Source organism: Trichomonas vaginalis, chromosome V (assembly GCF_026262505.1).
Source record: "Trichomonas vaginalis G3 chromosome V, whole genome shotgun sequence".
Lineage (NCBI taxonomy): Eukaryota > Parabasalia > Trichomonadida > Trichomonadidae > Trichomonas > Trichomonas vaginalis.
Genome location: NC_067207.1, coordinates 6,093,395 through 6,116,765, shown reverse-complemented (window position 1 = coordinate 6,116,765; position 23,371 = coordinate 6,093,395). Strand labels below are relative to the sequence as shown.

The window sequence follows — 23,371 nt, the reverse complement described above, 5'->3', positions numbered from 1 at the left end:
TGTTTTTATTAATTTAATGTGAAGATCTCGAAATCTTTGATTGCAAAAAAATCTCGAAACTTGAGGTCGCTTGGAGTGTATACATATTCTTTACAGTGGGAGAGATATTTATGCACTACATTTAGCTCTTCATCGCAACCCAGTGAGTCTCTGAAGTTATGTAAAATCCGAATTTTTTTACTTTATTCACAGACTAGTGAGAGTGATATCTCAGATCAGATAAAAACTATGATGAATAGATAATATATCTTGAGTGTGTTATATCTTCTGCAGTAATCACATTGCTATCAGTGTTATGTGTAGAGCTATATTGAGAATATGTCAATTTTTGCATGTGAATTTTTTGATGCAGACAAATCCATAATACCTCTGAATAGGCAAAAAACAGTAATATATACTAATATGGTGGTGTGTAGAATATATGATTTATTAGGTTTAAATTGGTATTAGTCGTATCTTATGGTGACGTTTTTTCACATTTTATAATTATTATTAAATTTCTCATATATGAACTAATTTTTATATGCTTACCATCTCATCATATACTTTCAGTGAAGAATAACTTCTATATATTATAATAATTAATATCATATCACTCTTTCTCAACCAACATAGTGATATCTCTTCAATATGAGAACTAGAAAAAATTTTGTCAAAAATTTTAAGCAGTTTGGATTTCAACCGAGGAGCTGAGACTGTAAGGGAAAACAATAATATAATTATAATGTACATTAATTACTTATAATATTGTCAGGTGAAATTGATCGGAGAAAAACACATGTCATTAATTTCAAAATCAAAATTTGAATTTTTTTAAGAATGAAAAATGTGAAAAAACGTCACCATAAGATACGACTAATACCAATTTAAACCTAATAAATCATATATTCTACACACCACCATATTAGTATATATTACTGTTTTTTGCCTATTCAGAGGTATTATGGATTTGTCTGCATCAAAAAATTCACATGCAAAAATTGACATATTCTCAATATAGCTCTACACATAACACTGATAGCAATGTGATTACTGCAGAAGATATAACACACTCAAGATATATTATCTATTCATCATAGTTTTTATCTGATCTGAGATATCACTCTCACTAGTCTGTGAATAAAGTAAAAAAATTCGGATTTTACATAACTTCAGAGACTCACTGGGTTGCGATGAAGAGCTAAATGTAGTGCATAAATATCTCTCCCACTGTAAAGAATATGTATACACTCCAAGCGACCTCAAGTTTCGAGATTTTTTTGCAATCAAAGATTTCGAGATCTTCACATTAAATTAATAAAAACATACATGTATATAATACATACATTTTACACATATAGTATAGCATATATGCTCATATAATATCACACTTTTAAAGAACACAGCTTGAGGAAAATGAGAAAAAATACTCAAAAAGAAAAAAAATTGTGTCAGATTTTCCTCTAACGCACCATTTTCCGCTAACGCACCCGACTATATGGTGATTTATAATAGGTGTATATATATATTTCTGTAAATGGGATTCATAGACATATCAATAAGATTTGATTTTTGTTTTTCTATAGAATATTTGTAACATTTCCAAATTGGGAGGGTAATTGGGTTTTGAGAGAATTTGTAAATTCTATTGTAGTCATTTGTGAGAATTGGAGGTTTTTTACATTAAAATATTGTTGACATTGTGTCAAATATAAGGTAGCCGTTTATAAAAATGAGTCAAAATGATTTTAATGTTTTCGTGGGCATTTGAAAATTTATCATTAGATAGGCATCTGAACATGTCAGCAATTTTTGAATCCGAAAAATTTGAAAACGATAACAAAAAATATATCAAGATATGAATTTAATTTATTTACTCGGTAAAATTTGTCTGAATTTCATTTACTTCACTCAAACTGATAAAAGAAAATCTTTGACTTCTTTTATGGCGACAGAAAGTGCTGTGAGTCCATTGTTATTTTTAACCTCTTTATTGGCTCCTACTGAGATCAAGTATTTAACAATTTCAAGATGACCTCGGTCTGATGCCATAATGAGAGCTGTGTTTCCTTCATTATTCTTTGCTTCTTTATCAACTCCAATTGAAATAAGATATTGCACCACATTAAGTTCTCCCATGCTAGATGCTGTTATTAGTGCTGTGTTTCCAACTTTATTCTTTGCTTCTTTATTTGCTCCCTTTGAAATAAGAAACTTTATAGCATCAAGTTGGCCCATACCAGATAAAAAATTAAGAATTGTGTTTCCGCCTATATCGATTGCTTCTATGTTAGCTCCTAAAGAGATGAGATATTCGGCAACATTATAAATGCCAGTAAAACAGGCAACACATAAAGGAGTTTGTCCTGCAAAATTCTTTGATTCCTTATTTGCTCCAGCTTCAATAAGACTCTTTATAATTTCTATTTCGTCTTCTGTTACTGAATAATGAAGTGGTGTCAGTCCATACTTGTCTTTTGCTTCTTTATCTGTCCCAACTGATATAAGATATTTTACAACTTCAAGTTTACCGCATCCACAAGCACACATTAATGCAGTCCATCCATCATCATTCTTTGCCTCTTTATCAGCACCAATAGAGATAAGATATTTGACAACATCTAAATTACCCTTTTCTGATGCAACAATGAGAGGTGTTTTTCCATCTTTTCCTTTAACTTCTTTATTTGCTCCAATTGCAATTAGGTGTTTGATAGTTTCGACTTTTCCTAAAGATGCTGCCATAATGAGAGAATTTGCGTTAGTTTTTTCATTAACTTCGGTATTGGCTCCATGATTAATAAGAGATTCTATAATATCTGGCCTATTCTGAAGTGATGCAAACAATAGTGATACTGTCCCTGGTACTCCCTGCAAACTATTATTTGCTCCGATGGAAATAAGATACTGAACAACATCAAAGTTACCAGAATATAATGCATTTACAAGAGGTGTATGATCATCATTATCTTTTGGTTCTATATCAGCTCCAATTGAGATCAGGAATTTAACAATATCAATATTTCCGTATTTTGATGCAGTATGAAGCGGGGTTCCTCCATTTTTATCCTTTACTTCTTTATCGATTCCAATAGAAATAAGATATTTTGCTATTTCAAGACTATTTCCTTTTGATGCCATATGGAGCGAAGTCTCTCCATTGTTATTTATTGCTTCAGTATCAGCTCCTATTGAAATAAGATATTTAACAATTTCAAGTTCTCCGTTAAACGATGCAAAAATAAGTGCTGTATTTCCCTTTTGATTCTTTGCTTCTTTATCAGCATCAATAGATATGAGGTACTTAACAATTTCAATATGGCCAAATATAGATGCAAAAATGAGTGGAGTACACCCATTAGCATTCCGTTTGTCTTTGTTTACTCCTGCAGAAACTAGATACTGAATAATCTCAAGATGACCTTTCATTGATGCATAATCAATTGGAGAACATCCATCATTATCCATTGCTTCTTTGTCTGCACCAGTTGAAACAAGATATCGAACAATTTCATGTTGACCATTTATTGAAGCAATCATAAGCGGAGTTTGGCCAATTTTATTTTTTGCTTCTTTATTAGCTCCAATTGACACAAGATATTGGACTATATCAAGATATTCATTTTTAGATGCAACAATAAGTGGTGTGCTATTTGCTATTCCTGTGGATTCTTTATCAACTCCAATTGAAATAAGATACTTAACAACTTCAAGACGATTAAAATATGTAGCAGTATAAAGTAGAGTAAATCCGAAAAGGTTTTTAGTTTCCTTATCGGTTCCAATAGATACAAGATATTGAACCACTTCAATTTTTTCAGCTGCAATTGCATTAATGAGCGGCGTATTACCTAAACTATCTTTTACTTCGATACAGCAACCACATTCAATTAGAGTTTTAAGAAGTTTAAGATTTCCTTCATTAGCGGCTTTGCTAAGAATGTCTTTTCCTTGGTCATCCCTTTTATCATGTAGTCCTTCTTTAATGGCGTTTAATATCATTGTTTGATTTCCTTTTTCAGCGAGATCTTCGAAGAATTGATATATGTCATCAAAATCATCTGAATTTTTATGATTAATAATAAAACAATGATCGTTTTCATTATTCGGATTTCTGGATCTTTTAAATGATTCATGAAAAGATTTAATAATATTACTATAATTCTTTTCATCACAAAAATCTTTGATTTCGTCAATAATCTCATCTTTGCAATCTTCGAAATGGATGTACTCTATTAATGGCATGAAGATTTCACTTTCTTTAGCTGATGATACAATGAATTTGGCAAATGAATCTTCATCGCCAATTGCAAGTTTATCATTTTTAATTATTCTCTCAAGAATATCAAATCCCAGTTTTTGTGAAATTGATTTGAGTTGATTTAAATCAATTCCATAAAAGTGCGATGAAATAAAATTAATGCATTTTTTCAGATGTTGTTCGGAATTCACAGCAAAGTAATATTCAAGCAACTGAATGCAATTCTTTTCATCTATTTCCATATCTTTAATAACATGATTCCAGTAGTAATATTCAAGTAAAACAATTCCAAGTTCCCAAATTATATTGAAGAGGTCTTTTAAAACTATTTCATCGCATTCGATCTCTGTTTTGTTTAATTGCAAAATATCTCTTAATACATCATATGTATCTGGAGATATTATATTAAAACTTGTTTCGAATCTGCGAACTGTTTTATCTGATAAGTATATCGAATGAATACTCTTTGAAATTCCAACAGCAAGAGACATGTTAATAATAAATGGAGTATTGTTGATTAATAATGTAAATTTATCTTGCACTTGGTAGTCATTAATTCGCTGAAATATTGGATTGTTCAGTTGCAATAGCACCATTCTTAAAAAATGAAGGTAAAATTATTCTTCACAAATTTGTTAAACACTATCACAAATTATAGCATATTTTGACAAATTTACGCCTGTAAAATCACAATTATTTTTACTGTCAGCATTTGTGATTTAGTAAATTTTTCCACAATAGCATACAAAATACTGATATAACAATTGCAGTTATTTCTCTTGGTAAATCATAGGATAACGTGAGTGAGTCTTTAAATTAATCTAAAGATTTGCAGCTTTCTAAGAGTGACGTGTAGCAAGTAAATGCTGATTCCATCATAGTCTTTCGCGATACTCAATTCCTATTACTGAAAGATATTTTGTTCGGACATGGTTTCTTTTACTTGGTGGTGTGAATATAATGTTTTTTATACATTAGATGCCTGAATACCTCAGTAACTTTCATTCAAATATTACAAAGATGTCGATCTTGTGAAATGGGTTCATTCTAGGTAATATTGGATGTTGAAAAGTATTGGTTCTATACCAGAGCTTCTAAGCTCACAATTCTTGATTTACGAGTAATATAGGGTGTCCAAAGGTGTGTTTATCACAAACCTGAATACTGCGAATAGAAATAAATAAGTTACATATATATAAAGTTTATTTAAATATAATCACCATTGGATTCAATCACGCGTTCGCAGCGATCGATCCAGGCTTGAAAGACACGCTTTAAATCATCATGAGAAAATTGCTCAAATTGCTCTCTTACAAAATTTTCAAGATCATCTGGACTCGCGAATTCGCGTCCTTCAGCTCTCTTTTTTAGCGTGCCGAATAAATAAAAGTCAGAGGGTGCAATATCAGGTGAATAAATTGGGTTTGGAACAACTTTGACATTGTTTTCCACCAAGTAATTCATTACCTTATGACTTTTGTGAACTCTTGAATTATCAAAATGAATTGCAAACTTTTGTTTTTGTTGTTTGGATTTCTCAAACTCATCAGAATTGATAATTTGAGTAAGAACATTGTCAATTAGATACTGAGCATTCATCGTATTAGGTTTTTGAAGAATATCAATTGCGATGATGTCATTCACGCCCCAAAAAACCGACAACATCATCATTGGTGTGTCAATTTTTTTCTTCGGGAATGTTTGCGGATTTTCATCCTTCGGGATCCACATGATTTTGGCTTCTGTTGCATATTGAAACCAAGACTCGTCCCCTGTTACTAAAAAGCGAAACTTCTTGGATTGATACGCACCCAATATAGAGAGGAGCTCTTTCGAAGATTGGACTCTAGATTTTTTTTGAACTGAATTAAGGTTGTGCGGAACCCAACGTGTATACGCTAGTTTGTAGTTCAAATAATTGTGCAGATAATAACTGACTGTTGTACGTGGTATCTTTGTCATCTCCTCTATCCTTCTGAGTGATGCTCTTGGGTCTTCATCTAGCGCTTGAAGAATTGCTTTGATTTTTCTTTGATCCGGCGATTTTTTGTCAATTTTTATGATGGGCGCCTTTTTGTTCATGAAGTGATACATCCTAACATGATACGTTACAGTGGAATAGCTAGGAGCATCCATACCGAAGCATTTTACCAATGTCTCGTAGATTTTTTTACAGTCTTTGCATTTTTTTGCAAGAGCGAGGATGTTTTCTTTATGATTCATTAAAAAAATGAAAAAAATCCCGCCAAAATTTCCCGCGAAACCGCCTCTTGTCTCAAAATTCATTTTATATCCCGGCATGGCGCCAAAATACAACATACTCATCATATACATATATTCATATTTTTTATTATATATTTATAATCAGCATATATCTCCTTTAATAGTCTCATATAGAGCGCTGTGCTAAACGCACCTTTGGACACCCTATAATATAATTAAATGAAATCTCATTGATATATTTTTTATAGAAAATATATCAATGAAATCGTTTTTAATCTAAATTTCAATTTGAATTTTTTCTTTGATTTTTTTGTAAAGTTACAATTTTCAAAAAGTGACGCAGGCCATGGATCTGAATTTCGAATATATCGCTACTCACATCAGTGACTATATTGAAAATGAAAACTTTTTTGATACATTTGATATAGAAGATATCAAAACAATCATGAAATATTCACATTTGACAGTTGATCAGTACATTTCTCTTCTCAAACAATCTTCATCAACTATCAACGCCAAAGAATTATATATCAGCACACGAAAAGCAAATGTTACTATCCAAAATTTCGAGGAAGCTGTTTCAATTCTTCAATCTGTCAAAACATACATGAAATTCAATACATTTGATGGAGTCATTGATATTTTAAATCAAAAAGACAAAGAAGTACAAGATTCTACAGAAGAAATCTTAAAACTTCAAACAAAATTAAATTCATTACAAAATAAACTACAAAATGTAACTGAAAATCACAAACATTCAAAAGCGGTTTTAGCCCGAATCTATGAACTTAAGAGATCTAGTAACTTTGAAAGTATTTACCAATTCCTTAATGAACTTTCTTCGAAAGGAGATCGTGAAATGATGTCAAAGGCCTGTGAAGAAGGACTTTGGAAAAATGAAACAACAAAATATGATAGAAATGTTCTTCATATTGCAAGTCATGAAGGAAATCTTAATCTTGTCAAAACTCTCATCGAATGTGGCTGCGATAAAGAAACAAAAGATGTACTTGCGTGGACTCCTCTTCTTTTGGCATCAAGGGAAGGTCATCTTGAAGTTGTTAAATATCTAATCTCTATTGGAGCTAATAAAGAAGCAACATCTAATGCTGGATATACTCCTCTACTTTTGGCATCAAGGGATGGTCGTCTTGAAGTTGTTAAGTACCTTATATCAGTTAGAGCTAATAAAGAAGCAAAACATGAAAATGGATGGACTCCACTCATTTTGGCATCATGGAGTGGTCATCTTGAAGTTGTTAAATATCTAATCTCTATTGGAGCTGATAAAGAAGCAAAAGATAATGATGGATATACCCCGCTCATTTGGGCATCAAAGGATGGCCATCTTGAAGTTGTTAAATATCTAATCTCAGTTGGAGCTGATAAAGAAGCAAAGAATAATGACGGAAAAACTGCTCTCTCAATTGCAAAAGGCGATGTAAGATATTATCTAGATAACCTTTGAAACGAAGTAATATAATTGGATAATTATAAGATCTGTATTTTAGATAGTCTAGTGATATAAGATTATAATATTTGATAATATAGATTCACCTGAAGAGGAATTGCAGCAATAAAATTCAGAATCTTCAAGCAAAGTACATATTTCGTTATCTTGGCAAATGCAAATCACACAATTTTCTTTAAATTCTTAAAATAAACATTTACTAACTACTCAGCATAGAAATATTTATTTGCAATTCCCTCAAATAATTAAACGATCTCTATTTTCTAATTTGGCTGAAATAATCTACTTATGATTTTACATTGTTCCCTCTTGCTTGTTTCTTTATCGCTCATTAATTACTGGGGCATTTATTTTTACTCAGTATAGAATCCTAAATATATGCTAATTGAAATTATGTTATAAGGGCTTAGTTCTTTAATATGGTAGTGAGTTCTCAAACAAACATTTTCATCTAATGAAAGAAGAATATTTGGTTCTTCTTCAGCAACTTTTGTGTTTGAATATATTACAGTACCATATATCTTTGATCCGCTTTCAATATACATGTCAGAAATGACAAATGTGGCTGAATAGAAACTTTTAATAATGTAATTGCTTGTATTATTTTTAAAAATGCAATTTTGAAAAGTGACATTATTCGATCTATGACCGCTGGAATAAATTGTATCTGACGCTGTGTTGTTAATAAAATTTATGTTTTGATATAAAGCCCAATTGTCACATTTATCATTTAGAAATAGAAACGATCCATCACCATTTATTATATTACGATAATTAGAAAATTTTTGATAAAAAGTTGTAAATTGATTTGAAACTATACCCGCAGTATCTTTGCATTTGCAATTTGTTTGGTTATTATTATTTATGAAAACATTTCCTCGACTTTGGCCAATTCCAATACTATATAATTTAGCATCTAATCCTATATTATGTAAAGTAGAGAAATTACAATGATTTATTGAGTTAGAGGAAGCGGTAGCTCCATATGTTTGACCATTGGCGGAACACCAAGATTTGTAATAGCAATTTCGACATTGGATGACACTCTCTAGTTGTGTCCAATAGAAAGAGCCACCATTAAGTTTTTGATAATCTGTAAAACATGATCGGAAAGTAGTGTCATTAATGAATATGCGCATGTCAGCGGTTGTATCAGTGATTCTAATCCCTCCTTGTGGATAGAGTTCTGCATAAATACATCTTCTGATGAAGTACGAATTTGCAACTCCTTTGGAAAATGGACCAAATCCATTTTTTCTGAAGAGACTGATATATGTTTCATCACCAAAGAATTCTCGCCATGGAACTTCTTGATTTACGAATGAATATATTTTCGATCACTTATATTTTTTTCTTTGTATAATCTGCCAATTGCAATAAGGTTATATTTGAATACTTTATTCAATTCTATTGGAATAAGGTTATTTTTGAATATCATTCAATTAACAACTTGAAAACTTATTTTTATTCAAAGGAATATGAGTATAAGTTCAAAGGTGACAAAATTTTAAACTAAAAGTCTCAATTTTTAGTTTAAATTAAACAAATGGTTATAGGAAAAATATTTTTTTGTTGAATGTTAGGCAGTGATCAGAACTCATCCAAGGGAAGATCATAATTGATACGCACAGGATAAAATATAGTATATAAAAATTATATATATATCATAGTTGGATAAATATAAGCATTTATATATGGGTGAGGTCACACCATGTGTTTTATATGAAGTTATTAAAATGATTTAGGTTTATAATTAATATTGAAAGAAATTTTTTAAATAAAGTTAGAAATATTAAATATAAGAAACAGTGATTGATAAAATACTAAAATATTTATACTAGTTATGCATTTATATGTATGAATATTGATAGTTTTAGCATTTTTATGTATTAATTGTTATAATAATATTTCAAAGTGTGTTTGATTATGAAAGATGCTTATTTAAGGGAAATATATTGAATAGTAAATATAAGAAGATGAAAAACAGTGAAAATTTGAAAGATCTTAAAATATCTCAATTCAAAATTGGATAAAACCTCTCTGTTCAGTATGAGAGAGCTGAGAAAGCAGTCCTAACTTTGAGAAAGGACTCCTTTCTCAACTTTCTCCATCAATGATAATTGAAAAAGATTATATTGTATTTCCGGACTCTGACGTCAATATAAGTGATAGTCTGGATATTTCTATCTTTAAAGGCCGAGTCTTGAAGAGATTGTCCATGAAAAGGACAATCTCCCTCAAATCCGGCCCTGAGGATGAAATTTGAAGGTCCTGACCTATCCTGAGACCAGAGCTTCGTATTTCCTCGTTTTTAGGTCCGGACTCTTTTCATGCAGCACTAGAACAGGACGGCAATTAAGAAATCCGGCTCTGTCGACTGTATGCGAGGCTCTGGTTTCTGCTAAGGCCAGAACCCGTGATTTTATGTCTTTCAGGGCCGAATTTTAATGAGAACATCCATCAAATGGACATTCGCCTCAAAATTCGGCCCTGATAATTGTATTTCAGGCGTTGGCCTTTACCAAATCCAGTGTCTGTGATGACAAAATGATTTGAAAAATCGTTTTTGGTATTTTTTTATTAAAAAACAATAAATAATCTATTATTCATATTCATATTAATGTTAAAATTCATTTCTTGCCTTTACTAATAAGAAGAGCGGTGATATCTGAATTCGTTGAGATATCACTTGCTGTCTGTCCGTCGCTGTTTCGTGCATTGATGTCAATTCCCTTACAACTCAACAACTTCTGAACAGCTGCAAGTTGACCTTGAAATGCTGCATAATGTAAAGGAGTTCTTCCTTCTGAATCTGTGCAGTTAACATCGACTTGTTTGCATTCGACAAGCAATGAGACAACATCGACTCTTCCTTCTGCACATGCATAGTGAAGTGGTGTAGCACCTTCTTCATCACGTTCATTTGGATTTGTTCCTTTGAAATTCAAGAGAACTTGTGCTGCCTGAAGATGACCTCCTTCACATGCAAAATGAAGTGCAGTATATCCATTCTCATCACGTTTGTTCGCATCGACATCTTTGCAACTCAACAAGAATTTAATAACATCTGTTCGTCCTTCTGTTGTTGCATCATGTAGAGGAGTACGACCATCATCACTAACAGGGAATCCATGACCTCCTCTCATCTGAACAATGTACTGCACTGCTTCTAATTGACCTGCTTCTGCTGCATAATGAAGAGCCGTTCTTCCCCAATCACCAGGAAGATCTATAACTGTTTGTGGTTTAACACATGAACAGATCGCCTTCAACATATCGACTTTTCCTAGTTGAGCTGCGATGTGGAAAACAGTCAATCCTGATTTGTTCTTCTGAGAAACATCAAAATCAGTACATGAAAGGATGTATTTCATCGATGGAACATCCCCGTTTTTACTTGCTTCGAATGGGTCTTCTGTGAAATTCTTTGGTTTAGGAGGTGTTGATGCGTTTTGGCCTCCACTTGATGTCTTTCCTGCTGCCTTCTTCTTTTTGCTTCCAGAGACATCGCGTGGGGAACTTCCTCCACTGTCTGATCCCGATGGTTTCGAAACTCTTCCTTTCTTCTTCACTTCTTTCGTTCCTTTCTTCACTGGATGAGCAACATTGTCCATTGAAGGAGATTTCTCGGGCGGATTGTGTTGCTGACTGTTGATGAACCTGTTTCCCATGACTTGGTATGATAAACATGAACTCGTGTCCAAAAGGAATTTGCCAAAGTTCTGTGTGCACTGTGGATCACCGTAAATACTCATCAGACGCTCTCTCTCGAATGCAAGAAGTAGAGATAGGTATGTGCGAGTCACTGAAATGTCGGAGTCTGGGTTAATTTGGTCAAGATTTATGGAAAGTAACTGGAAAATGTCATTTGCGGATGGTCTGTGCATCGGATTCTCTGACCAACATGCGGATATGATCTTCCTGATGATCATTGGAAGGTGTGTAGGGAGAGATGGCTTGGTTTGTGGAAATTGACTGCCATTTATCACTTTACCAGTAAACATTTCGTATAATATCGTGCCGTAAGCAAATATATCGCTCTCTTGCATCATTTCTTCGTCTGGATAATACAAACTCTTGATTTGCGGATGATGAAAATTGAGATAGAAATCCGAAACCAACGGCCTGAAATTCTTATCTATGAGTACATTCGAGGGTTTGAGGTTCTTGTGAGTGATTTTTAACGAATGTAAAAATTTCAGACCTGAAATTATGCCAAGAGTTATAATTATCATTTGCGTTGGTCCAAATTCGAATTTCTCACCAGAGCTGATTCTCTTAAGGATTTCCTCTAATGTCGTTGCTATATATGAAGTGGCAATCATGCATTTATTATCAGCGCCAGGAGGGTTGTAGCCTTCGTAGTGTGCAAGAGCTGGATGCACGCATTCTTTAAGGAGCTTGACTTCGCGAATGAACTGTTCTTTCTGCGCTTTATCTTGAAATGCAACGTATTTAAAAACTAATTTACGTTTCTTTGCTTTAAATTTGCATAAAAAGGTATCTCCTCTTGGACCTTGTGTGAATTGGCGTATTTGTGATACGAGCGAAGTCTGGAGGACAAATTTTTCGTCTTCCGTCATTCGAATTTGTCACTTTTTGTACTATAATTTCATTACATTGTATCGGCCTAGAATTTTTTTTTTCCGGCAAAGAAATAATAGTTCAAAATTAGAGTATATACCTAAATACACATTTTATCAAAAATTCTATCATAATTGCCAAAAGCATTCCTACTCAACTTGATAATCGTCCTCGCCATTTCAAGATCAAAGAACATTTACTCTAGTTTAACCATTTTATATTGAATTTGAGCTATTTTATTGGGCTGTCATTAACCATTTGGCTTAATTAAGGACTATCATTATTCAAATTCGATTCAAAACTTATTTCCCTTAAATGTATGTGTTTAAAACATTAAAACACTTATTAACTTGTAAAAGCACCTCAATGAGCACTTTGATTTTATTTTGAAAGTAAATATGAAAAAAGTAAGGATGTTATAATTAAACAATTACTAAAGAAAGGTTTTACTCTAATTACAAATACATTTTATATAGATATAGCAAAATATAATTATTGTGGATTGTAAATTTCGACAACAATGTCTTTTCCGTTTTCGCTTCCGCAATATGCTGGTATGTTGAGCTCTAAATCGATCTTTTTATTGACTATCTTGAAGGCGCTGAAGTTTGTGATTTTATCAAACGACAAATTTGTTGATTTGATCAAAGGATAGTCACATTGAACTGTCACTTTTGTCTGATTTTTGATTTTCTTTGTTGAAAATTTAGCCTCTACTGGAAATTCGAGTTGATCTCCTGCAATATCATTAATAAACACCATTTCGAAGTCAGATTTATTGCATGTATTGGAAATAATGAATTCTAATGTGAAAGATATTGTCTCATCTTCCCATTTTTGATTCAGAATTTCAACTTTTTCTACCATTCAATTTTGTCACTTTTATTCTGAATACTATAAAAAAGTGTCAAATGATAAAAGCATCAATTCTATTTTTTTATTTTCTCTTTATAGTTGTAGGCGTTTCAACATGTATATTACCGAAAATAGCATTTAACAGATATAGTGTTACCAGTGAAACGAGTCCAATTAAGTTTCAAAGGCCAATTTGCCTTTCATTAATGCAATATCTCGGAACCGGCTTAGTATCAGTCTTTTACATTATAAGATCGCTTATGTCCTCATCGAATCAAATACATGTAACATCTACAAATCAAAATTTTTGGAACCTTGTAATCAGAATTATATTAATTTCAGTGTTCGAAGTTATTTCTACTAGTCTTAATATGATAAGCCTCTCAAATATGCCACTGGGAGATTGGCACATGCTTAGAGGAACGTTTTACTTTTTCGATTACTTTCTCTCTTATATTTTCTATAGACAGAGAGTGTACACATACAAAATCATATTTATCGCTTTGATTTTTATCTCAACATGCACAATAGCTATTCAATACGCGTTTTTAGGCTCAGAAACAAAATTAATTCGTGGAAGATCAATTCTCTTTTCATTACTTGCTCAGTTCTTTCAAGCTTGCCAAATATTATTCGAGTTCAGATACTTTACAGACCCTTCTGATCCAGTTGAAATGTTAATTGGGTTAGAAGGCATAATATCAATGATGTTATGCATCTGTTTCGTTTTACCTATCTTCCATTTCGTTAAAACTCCAGGTTTTAACAGCTTACATGAAAATATTTTCGATACAATTTCAATGATTAAAAATAGTACGACGTTAATAGTATTGGTGTTGCTCTACATCTTATTTGTTACATTCTATCATATATTATCAGTATTTTTAATCGAAAGAGCAACAGATCGAACAAGATCAATTTTAGGTTGCATTAGAAGTGCAACAATATTAGTTTCTTTACCGCTCATATATCTGATTGATAAATCCAGTGGCCAATCTTTTACTTTGTCAACAATTATTTTATATTTGGCATCTGCTATAGAAATCGTTGGATTTTTAATGTATGATGCAGTTTTCAGAATAAGAAGACTCAGTTATCCTCCAGGAACTGAAATAGGAACAAATGATATCGTTGGATATAATGAAGAAGATAGTCCTCTGATTTTAAGAAGTAAAGCATCCACTGATACAAATAATGCAGTTCAAATCCTTTAAATTTATCTTTGTTTATAAAATTGTTTGTAATTTTCGCATCTCTCCCTTTTTTTTAATGGAGCACTTACCACTTTCTGACAATCTCTCAATATTTTTGACACTCTAGCTTTTTAGATAAATTTTCAAAGGAAAAAAGGTTTATAATTTTGTTAGAGGAAAAAGTCATTTTAAATCACAACATAGTACCTTATATCACTGTTAAACCTTTTTGCAACTGCAATAAAGATAAATTGATATAATGCAAGCATGTCAGAAAGTGATAAGTGCACCCTTAAGGCTCAGGTCCCACACTCTCAATTTTTAAAATTGAATATATCCATCAATAAGATTTTTCTAGCAATGCTATGTTATGCATCATAATAAAATATTATAACTTATATTATACTAATATAATAGCTTTGATTCTAAGTCATGAAAACTATTATTGACGGATAAATTCAATTCTCAAAATTGAGATGGTGGGACCAGAGCCTTAAAGAATTATTCAATTTCCTCAAATTCTTAAACTAACACTATTTTTTTAACATAAATAAATTATACTAACTCACTATTTGTATGATATAATATTTTATAACTCAGCATAGAATTCCTAAATAGAGACTTATTGAAAAAATGTGATATGGGCTAAGTTCTTTAATATGGTAATGAGTTCTCAAACAAACATTTTCATCTAATGGAAGAAGAATATTTGGGTCTTCTTCAGCAACTTTTGTGTTTGAATATATAATATTACCATATATCTTTGATTCACTTTCAATATACATGTCAGAAATAATAGTGTTGACTGAATGTGAGCATTTAATAATGACTTTACATGTATTATCTTTAAAAACGCAATTTTGAAAAGTGACATTGCCTGATATCTGGCCGTTATTATATATTGAATCTGGCGATGTGTTGTTAATAAAATTTATATTTTGATAAAAAGAACAATTGTTGCAATATAAATTTATAAATAGAAACGATCCAAAACCATTTATTATATTACGATAATTAGAAAATTTTTGATAGCAAGTAGTATAAGCATTTGAAGTTACACCTGCATTATCTCTGCATTGGCAATTTGTTAGGTTATTATTATTTATGAAAACATTTCCTCTACTTTGGCCAATTCCGAAATTATATAAATTAATATCAATTCCTATATCATGAAAGGTAGTAAAATTACAATGATTTAATCCGTTAAAGGAAACGGTAGTTCCGTATGCTTGACCAGAGCCAGAACACCAAGATTTGTAATAGCAATTTCGACATTGGATGACACTCCCTCGAGCTCGCCAATAGAATGAGCCACCACTAAGTCCTTCATATTTCGTATAACATGATCGGAAAGTAGTGTCATTAATGAAAATACGCATGTTATCGGTTGTATCAAGGATCTAATACCTCCTTGTGGATAGAGTTCTGTATAAATGCATCTTCTGATGAAGTACGAATTTGCAACTCCTTTGGAAAATGGACCAAATCCATTTTTTCTGAAGAGACTGATATATGTTTCATCACCAAAGTATTCATCCCATGTCACTTCTTGATCTACAAAAATATTTTTGGACACACCACTTTGAAAACCGTATTCTATTCAATTGGAATAAGGTTATTCTGAAAACAATTCAATTATAACTACAGTCTCAATCACAACGCAAGATTTAGAGATAATATTGTCATTTAAAGTATATTTTTCAACATTACACAAATGATAACTCAATTATGAACTACTGTTTTCTGCAGAAAAACTCCTGAATTTGAATTAATTTTGGCGTTAGTATTCTATGTATATTCGTCATACTACATTATTCTTGCAAAGAATAAATAGTCCAAAAGTAAACATATTTCGAGTGAATCTTAAGTTTTTACTCGTTAATTAACGGCATTACACAGCTCTTTGCTTGTTACTACAAGAGTTATTTGAAATGATTGCTTATTTACTAGCATTGTAAGTATTATCATAAAGATTTTAAGATACAAAATTACATTGCGATCATTGTTCTAATCATTGCCTTAAATGTTGGCGGATTTGACTTTTTCTGATTCTTAATTAACGCAAACCGAACAAATTGTTTTGTTGAGATGTTTGCTGTTATAATTACCGTTATCAATACTATTAATTGTATTGGGAATATAAATCGAAGAAATCTTAGAATACATAAATGTGAATCTTGTTGATTTCATCATTCGAGGCAACTCCTTCGGTAATGACATAAACAAAGAAGTTCTTTAAGACTTATTCAGTGAAGTCTATTCTAATCGCGAATATTCTGTTTATCATTATAAAAAACAACGAATAATTTGATTTTCTGATAGGTATTATTAAAAAAAGAAGTACTTTCAAAATATGCAATTTTTACCCTAAAATAAGCTTCAATTTGGATTTCGGATTTAATATGTTATATGAATATTCGTGTATTGAATATACATCGTTTATAAGATGTTATGTCAGCTTATTATATCAGATGATTATAAAAGTTTTGATTATTATGATCAATTACTACCGGTAGAAATTGAATAAACTAATAAGATGTATGCATTTAATTTGATGGTAAATATTGTCCTCTTGAGTCATTGGATTCATTGGATGAATAATTTTTTCAATTTTTATATAGTCAATGACGTCATTTGTTGTTTGATCTGTTATATTCTTTCCATCAATTAAATGAACAACAATATTTTTTTCGCCAAAAATTTGTTTACTTGAATTTGACAAAATTGTTTCCCTTGTAACATATAAATGACTTCTATTTGGAAATACATTTGTTAAGGATGTCAATTCGGAAAATTGTTTTCATTTTAGGAGAATATAATTTTCCTTTTGGAAAATTTAAAAAGTGAGACGCGCAGGATTCGAACTTTTTTAAAAGTTGATTTAAATATATTCTAGTGTGGATTCTAAGGATAATATCATATTTAAAATAAGAATATACTAGTTTAGGTGGTATAATTTTTTTTCGATAAATTTGAGAGCATGTACGTTTAGGGCATCAAAAGTGTCAATTCGCTCAGCGAAAGCTGAGCTAGCTTCGTTCTCGAAAGAATAGGGAAGGAGTGAAAGAGAGTGATACAGATGTTGACACATTCATATCATTTCAACAAATTTTGATCAAATTGAAATGCAATGAAATTCAATTCACTTCATATCCTTCAGTCAGTACATTGACATCCTTCTACATCACAATGATAACTGTAATTACTTCATCTTTGTTTTATATTTGAATAAACAATTTAATTTAATTTGCATAATTTTTTTTAGTTGAAAGACAGGAAACTTAGTTGAGTTTGTATTATTTTTATCGTTCAATTCATTGTATATGTGAGTGATCCAGATATTTAAGATATTTAGAAAAAATTTATTAATTTGATTAACAAATTTTAATCAAAATAGCAAAAATTTATTTGATAGCTGTAAGCAAATAATAATTTCTATTTCAACCAAAATCACTTATTTTCATCTAAACGTATAAAATTGTCAATTTTATGAGAATAAATTTAAAATCTCATGAAATCTAAAGGAGAGTAATGTTTTTCAATTTTCTTTTTTTCTTTCTCTCAAATATTCTCTATTAGGAATTTTCTTGTTATCAAAAAATAATTTTAATATTTGTTTATTTCATTACATACAATAAAATTTTAAAAACTCTATTTCTTCACAAGAAAATTTTTTTCCTTCATATGAAGAAACATTTTGTTCTCCATTTGATGCTGAGTCTAAATCTCGATTTTTGAATTTTCTTCTTTCCAAATTTCTTTTTTCCAAATTAGAAGTTTAATTCAAATTTTCAATAGTTTATATATTTTCTCAAACCGTTTTAGATTTTCTCACTTTTTAGGGATTTTCTCTCAAAATATACAAAAATAGTAATACCAATACCTGTGTCTAATATACTTTAAAACCATCGTGATAAAATTCAAAAACGAAGAGTTCTTCTCTCCAAATTTTTTTCAAAATCAAAAAAATGAGATAAAAAAGTACGTTTGGAAAATTCATTTTTAGCATTTTAGGAATTTTCTCACTTTTCTTCCAAATTGACATCCTTACATATGTATAATTTGAATTAATAATAAGTTTTCCTATAATATAAATATTAATTGGATTTTGGATTTTAGCAAATATGCTTATTAATGTTCATTAATTTTATGGTTGTAAGATTAATACAATCATAAAATGCATTTTTCCCAATTAATATAACATTTTTTGGAATTTTAATCCTTATTAGTGAGTAGCAATGAGCAAATGCATTATCTTCAATTTCAACTACATTTTCAGATATTGTAACTTTAATTAATGAAGTACACAGCCCACATAAAGTAGAACTAATTTTTGTAACTTTTCTGATCTCTGTGATTCTATCATGAAGCACAATGGATGAAATATTGGAATAAAAGAAAGAAGTTTCGTCAATACATGTGACAAATTTACAATTGTAAAGGGCATTTTTATGTATTTCTTTGACTTCAGAAGGTATTACAACTTCACCACTTAAGTCATTTGAACATCTAATCAGAGATTGATTTGTTTCATCAAGATATTCAAGATATTCTTGGCTAATGCATCCATAAAATAAGAGACAAAACAAGTTTGAGTTCTAAATTAATAGTAAAAGTCAATATAACAGAAACATTAGTAATACAAACACTTGTATTTAAGTTAATATTGTCTGGTATTGAATATTTTGCAATGATTCTTTTGTTGTATCATTGAAAAAAATACAATAAACTATATTTTTGATAAACAAAATGTGCTTTCCCTTGCTATCTATGTAAAAAATGCTTGGAAAACAGTTATGAATGGATGAGCATTTCATTATTCTTGATCATTTGTATACAATGATGCTCAACTCTTAACATTTGTTGATTTCAGATATTGATAAGCCAAAATTTTTCTATTTTCAATGGATCCTTTCAATTCATTGAAAGAATCTGATTCATAAATTTCGGAAGTTCTTGTCATTGCAAAAAAGTGCATTAATGTTCCATATTTAATATTTATAACTTAATGTGAAATTTATCAACCAACTTTTAAAAAAACGCCGGACATTACTAATTCATTTGTCATATATCACTGCTTAAATATTATAGTTAATAATATACTTTATTATTATTAAATAAGGATTGATTTTTATAGTTATTTTGATAATACCTATTTTCAATTGTGCTAATTTTTGTAATTTTTCTGTTTTCTTCATTGCTTACTTATAGTATAATGCCACAAAATTTGAATTCTCGGGCATACGATTATTTTTGATTCAAATGCTGTTCGGCATTAAAAGCAAAAAAAATCATATACCCGAGAATTACACTTTTCCGACATTTTTGGGTCGCTTCGCGCCCCTGACAAAACGTCGGAAAAGTGTAAATTTCTAAAATTTGTTTGGATTATAATGCTGTTATCCTAACTATAATTTGATCATTTTTGGTCTTTCAGGAGATATTTTCCGTACTTAAATATATATTACCCAGATTTTCCTTACTTTTACCACCTCTCTAAAGCTGGGGACACCGCCTATCGTTGAGGGTAGCTATTAAATAGAACCACCAAGGGTATTTTTCGAACTGCCGGTGTAGTGGAAACATCCGACATAATGATTTATTATGTCAAGGTTTGATTCCCATTTAGCCAATTTTTTTCTTTTTTGGATCATGAATTTTTTTTGGGTCACTATAAGATTTGTTTCATGTTCTAAATCTGCTGCATATGTAATCTATTTTTATTTACCTATTTTTTACAAATCTATTGGATTGCCAAATTTGAATATATTTAAAATCATAAAACTCCAAAAAAACTATAAATATATGTTTTATGCATAGTGCTGATACTCAAATATCAGATTACTTAGATCCATGAATAATATCCGAATTTTTTTTCTTAAAATTAAACTTCAAAACTTCTTGCAATCTTATTCTTCATCAATTGTAAATTTTTAAAACCATTTTTTAAAATAATTTTGCGTAAATTTTATTCTCATGTTGTTTTAATCGAAAATTGATACATTTTCAAAAAATAATATTGACTTATGAAATTCATTTTTAAGGTGAAATAGTATTGTTTTTATTAAAGTATATGAATAATATATAAAAAATTAATGAATAATATAAGCAGATTTTTAGTTTACAAAACAAATATGAGCAATGCAATTTCAAACTTTTGCTGGCAATTTCGATATTGCTCAAGTTTGTAGTATTTGTGATACCTATAACATCGGCTTAATCAAAATTCGATTTTTCTTATGAGTTATTGAGAAAATTTGATTGCAATGAGAAGGATTTCGACGTTTTTGATAAACTAAGAGCTGAGCTTTAGGGGTTCAGTTCATTTATGGCTGTAGTTTGATGCGTAGATCTCTTTTTTATTGTAAATTCTTTCAGCATGGAGATCGAGAATGAATCTTTTGAGAACTTTATGAGTTTTTACACCCGTAAAGAGGTCCTTCGAGGAAAGATAGTCCAGACTACATGAAGATGTGGGTTAACAAAAAAAATCCGATGGTTTCCCCATATTCATGTAGATCTTCGAAAAAATGAGCACCAAAAAAGCCAAAAAATAGGCTTTTTATTGGATTTGTACACTAGATCAATAATCTATTTAGGATCTGACACTCTTTTTAGCCAGAGATATGAGGTCCTTTCTAGGAAAACGATCTATTCATCCATAAAAAAAATGAATTATCGTTTTCCCCAGAAATTACATGGGGAGTGGTAAAAGTAAGGAAAATCTGGGTAATTAAACTTTAAACTTTGTGACAATTATAATGGTGAACATTCAATTATGAGTGGATTAAAATGATTTCTGACTCATTTTTAAAACAAAATTCCTTTATAGCTCTTGTGTATTACATGTTGGATGTTGGTCTATTATCTCTGACGTTTATTAGTATAACTGTCTGTGATTAATCTTTCATAATATTGGAAGATTTATTGCTTCAATTGTATTTCACGCATTACTCTATATATGAATGCCTACACTGGACAATACTCTAAGGAAAAATATCATTAAAAATCTACAAATGATTCATAATTTTGATCAAAACAAGATTTTTATGTAGACTCATATTCAAAATATTTTAATTTTCCCTAAAAACTCATGATTCATTTAACAATGACATTTATGTTGTGATGTTAGAGTATTGAACGTGCCCTTGCGTTCGAAACAATCGTGTCAATAAATTAACAGAATTTTAGTTGCTTCCTTAAGGGTGCACCCGTATGTACGTTTATTTGAGAGGAGGAGGATTACCCTCTCAATTTTGAGGGATTTGTTAGTTTATTTTCTCGATGAATATGCAATAAAATTTGATTTTTACCTTATCAATATACTTCATATAATATACACATGTTCATGTAAAAACTTTTTCCCAAAATCCTCAGGAATTAAGGGATTTTTGAATTTTAAGAATTTTTTTCGAATTTTTTAAAGGTAGTCTCACGAGAAAACTGACGGTAAAAATTCGATGAAACCAGGTGCATTGTATAGTACATATATGTGGTAAATAAATGTCGATTAGCTTTGTAAAAAATATCCCACAGTTTTTGAGATCTTGAAAACGGCCATTCAAAAAGTCGAAAATTTTTCCGAGATGTTAATGGGCAATACAGTTTTTTCGACAAATAAATCGTAAACATGGGAATTAAAATAAGGCGTTATATTACATATATGGTAAAGAATATGGATATGAAGAGCGTTAGTAGAATGGAAAGACTTTGAAATTTTAAAAAATTTATCTGGACTAAAAAATTATTTGATTATAAAAAACATATTATATATCAATTGCTATATAGAACTATCATAACAGATTTTGGAAAAGCCGCAAATCCCCAAGCTGGAGAATTCATTAAATACTAATTATTCAGCTTTTTATGGGAAAGGAAGGTAGTGTAGTGATTGGGAACACTATGCTCTTTTTGAATCTAAAAGGCAACTGTTCAAATCATAACATCTTTTTTTTTTCTTATTCTGCCATTATTGTTTTTCCTTGTTATGATTCAAATTAAAAATATTTTAGTACAGGTATTTTGGACATCATTTTTTCACATTGTCTCAATGCAAATGTTTGAAAATTTTGTAGGCAATATGACAACTCTTTCAACATTTGTTCTCTTTTATTAACTCAGACAGATTTAGGATCTAATTTCATGCCTTCGAAGACATTTAAACCATCTTCAACATAATTTATTGACAAATTGATAACAATTACTCATGAATGTCGTAGATTTAATATCCTGTCACTCAGCAACAAATTCGGGTTCAATAACAAAGCTCAGTAAAAACTTTACAGAAATTCTCCAATTTATTTTAGTGTCTTTTTGCGTCATTACGGCTGCATTTTCTTCTGCATCTGAACGCTGTGTTTGGAAGAAGACGAAATACAGAAACTTTCAACACAAGTAATCAGATTTTCTTGTCTTTCATGTTAAAATGCTTCATCTCGCTAGGTATACGTCATTTATTAGATGGATTGTTAGCTTTGTGTCCAAATAGCAAAAAAAAGTATTAATTTAAATTTCGCATTTTGCATAAGTATACGCTTTAATTTATATCAAAACAGATTTAGATAGCTTAAAACAATATAGTTTACTCATAAATATATCTTGATAATTCACTTCTTCAATTTTCATAATCTTGAAAACGTATTTTCGTGAGACTACCTTTAATTTTTTCGAAAAAAAAAATATTTTCAGAACAGCCTTAACGGCTAAGATTTAGGAACAATGTTAAGTATCAAAAAAGGTACATTCACTAGGCGATAACAGTAAAATGGGATGAAAATAGGATAAATAGCATCCCTATATAGTGCC

The 23,371-nt window shown here is 30.5% G+C and overlaps 5 protein-coding genes across 5 annotated transcripts, besides 10 other annotated features; 2 read left to right on the top strand and 3 right to left on the bottom strand.

The window, feature by feature from the left end:
- Positions 1–1,890: 1,890 nt before the first annotated feature.
- Positions 1,891–4,731, bottom strand: TVAGG3_0286890 (ankyrin repeat protein family; the record flags this gene model as incomplete). The annotated part of the gene is made up of 1 exon (XM_001583739.1): positions 1,891–4,731. One exon carries the CDS (start codon positions 4,729–4,731, stop codon positions 1,891–1,893), a length of 2,841 nt encoding a protein of 946 aa, XP_001583789.1.
- A 635-nt stretch (positions 4,732–5,366) lies between these two features.
- Positions 5,367–5,394: a terminal%2Cinverted (terminal inverted repeat of Mariner transposon ID:TVAGG3_0286870).
- Positions 5,367–6,670: a mobile genetic element.
- Positions 5,447–6,574, bottom strand: TVAGG3_0286880 (Mariner transposase; the record flags this gene model as incomplete). Its single annotated transcript, XM_051229019.1, has 1 exon — positions 5,447–6,574. One exon carries the CDS (start codon positions 6,572–6,574, stop codon positions 5,447–5,449), a length of 1,128 nt encoding a protein of 375 aa, XP_051098749.1.
- Positions 6,643–6,670: a terminal%2Cinverted (terminal inverted repeat of Mariner transposon ID:TVAGG3_0286870).
- A 131-nt stretch (positions 6,671–6,801) lies between these two features.
- On the top strand, positions 6,802–9,288 carry TVAGG3_0286860 (spectrin binding; the record flags this gene model as incomplete). Its single annotated transcript, XM_001583738.1, has 1 exon — positions 6,909–7,931. The coding sequence occupies one exon, from the start codon at positions 6,909–6,911 to the stop codon at positions 7,929–7,931; it is 1,023 nt and encodes a 340-aa protein (XP_001583788.1).
- Positions 9,289–10,494: 1,206 nt separating this feature from the next.
- TVAGG3_0286850 (protein ubiquitination) lies at positions 10,495–12,686 on the bottom strand (the record flags this gene model as incomplete). The annotated part of the gene is made up of 1 exon (XM_001583737.1): positions 10,565–12,517. One exon carries the CDS (start codon positions 12,515–12,517, stop codon positions 10,565–10,567), a length of 1,953 nt encoding a protein of 650 aa, XP_001583787.1.
- A 155-nt stretch (positions 12,687–12,841) lies between these two features.
- TVAGG3_0286840 (Drug Metabolite transporter (DMT) superfamily) lies at positions 12,842–14,625 on the top strand (the record flags this gene model as incomplete). The annotated part of the gene is made up of 1 exon (XM_001583736.1): positions 13,580–14,587. The coding sequence occupies one exon, from the start codon at positions 13,580–13,582 to the stop codon at positions 14,585–14,587; it is 1,008 nt and encodes a 335-aa protein (XP_001583786.1).
- Positions 14,626–14,639: 14 nt separating this feature from the next.
- Positions 14,640–14,672: a terminal%2Cinverted (terminal inverted repeat of tvBac_53III transposon ID:TVAGG3_0286830).
- Positions 14,640–14,861: a mobile genetic element.
- Positions 14,831–14,862: a mobile genetic element.
- Position 14,862, bottom strand: a terminal%2Cinverted (terminal inverted repeat of tvBac_53III transposon ID:TVAGG3_0286820).
- Positions 14,863–14,907: a terminal%2Cinverted (terminal inverted repeat of Kolobok-N3_TV transposon ID:TVAGG3_0286810).
- Positions 14,863–15,059: a mobile genetic element.
- Positions 15,060–23,296: 8,237 nt separating this feature from the next.
- Positions 23,297–23,371: part of a mobile genetic element that runs on past the window's edge.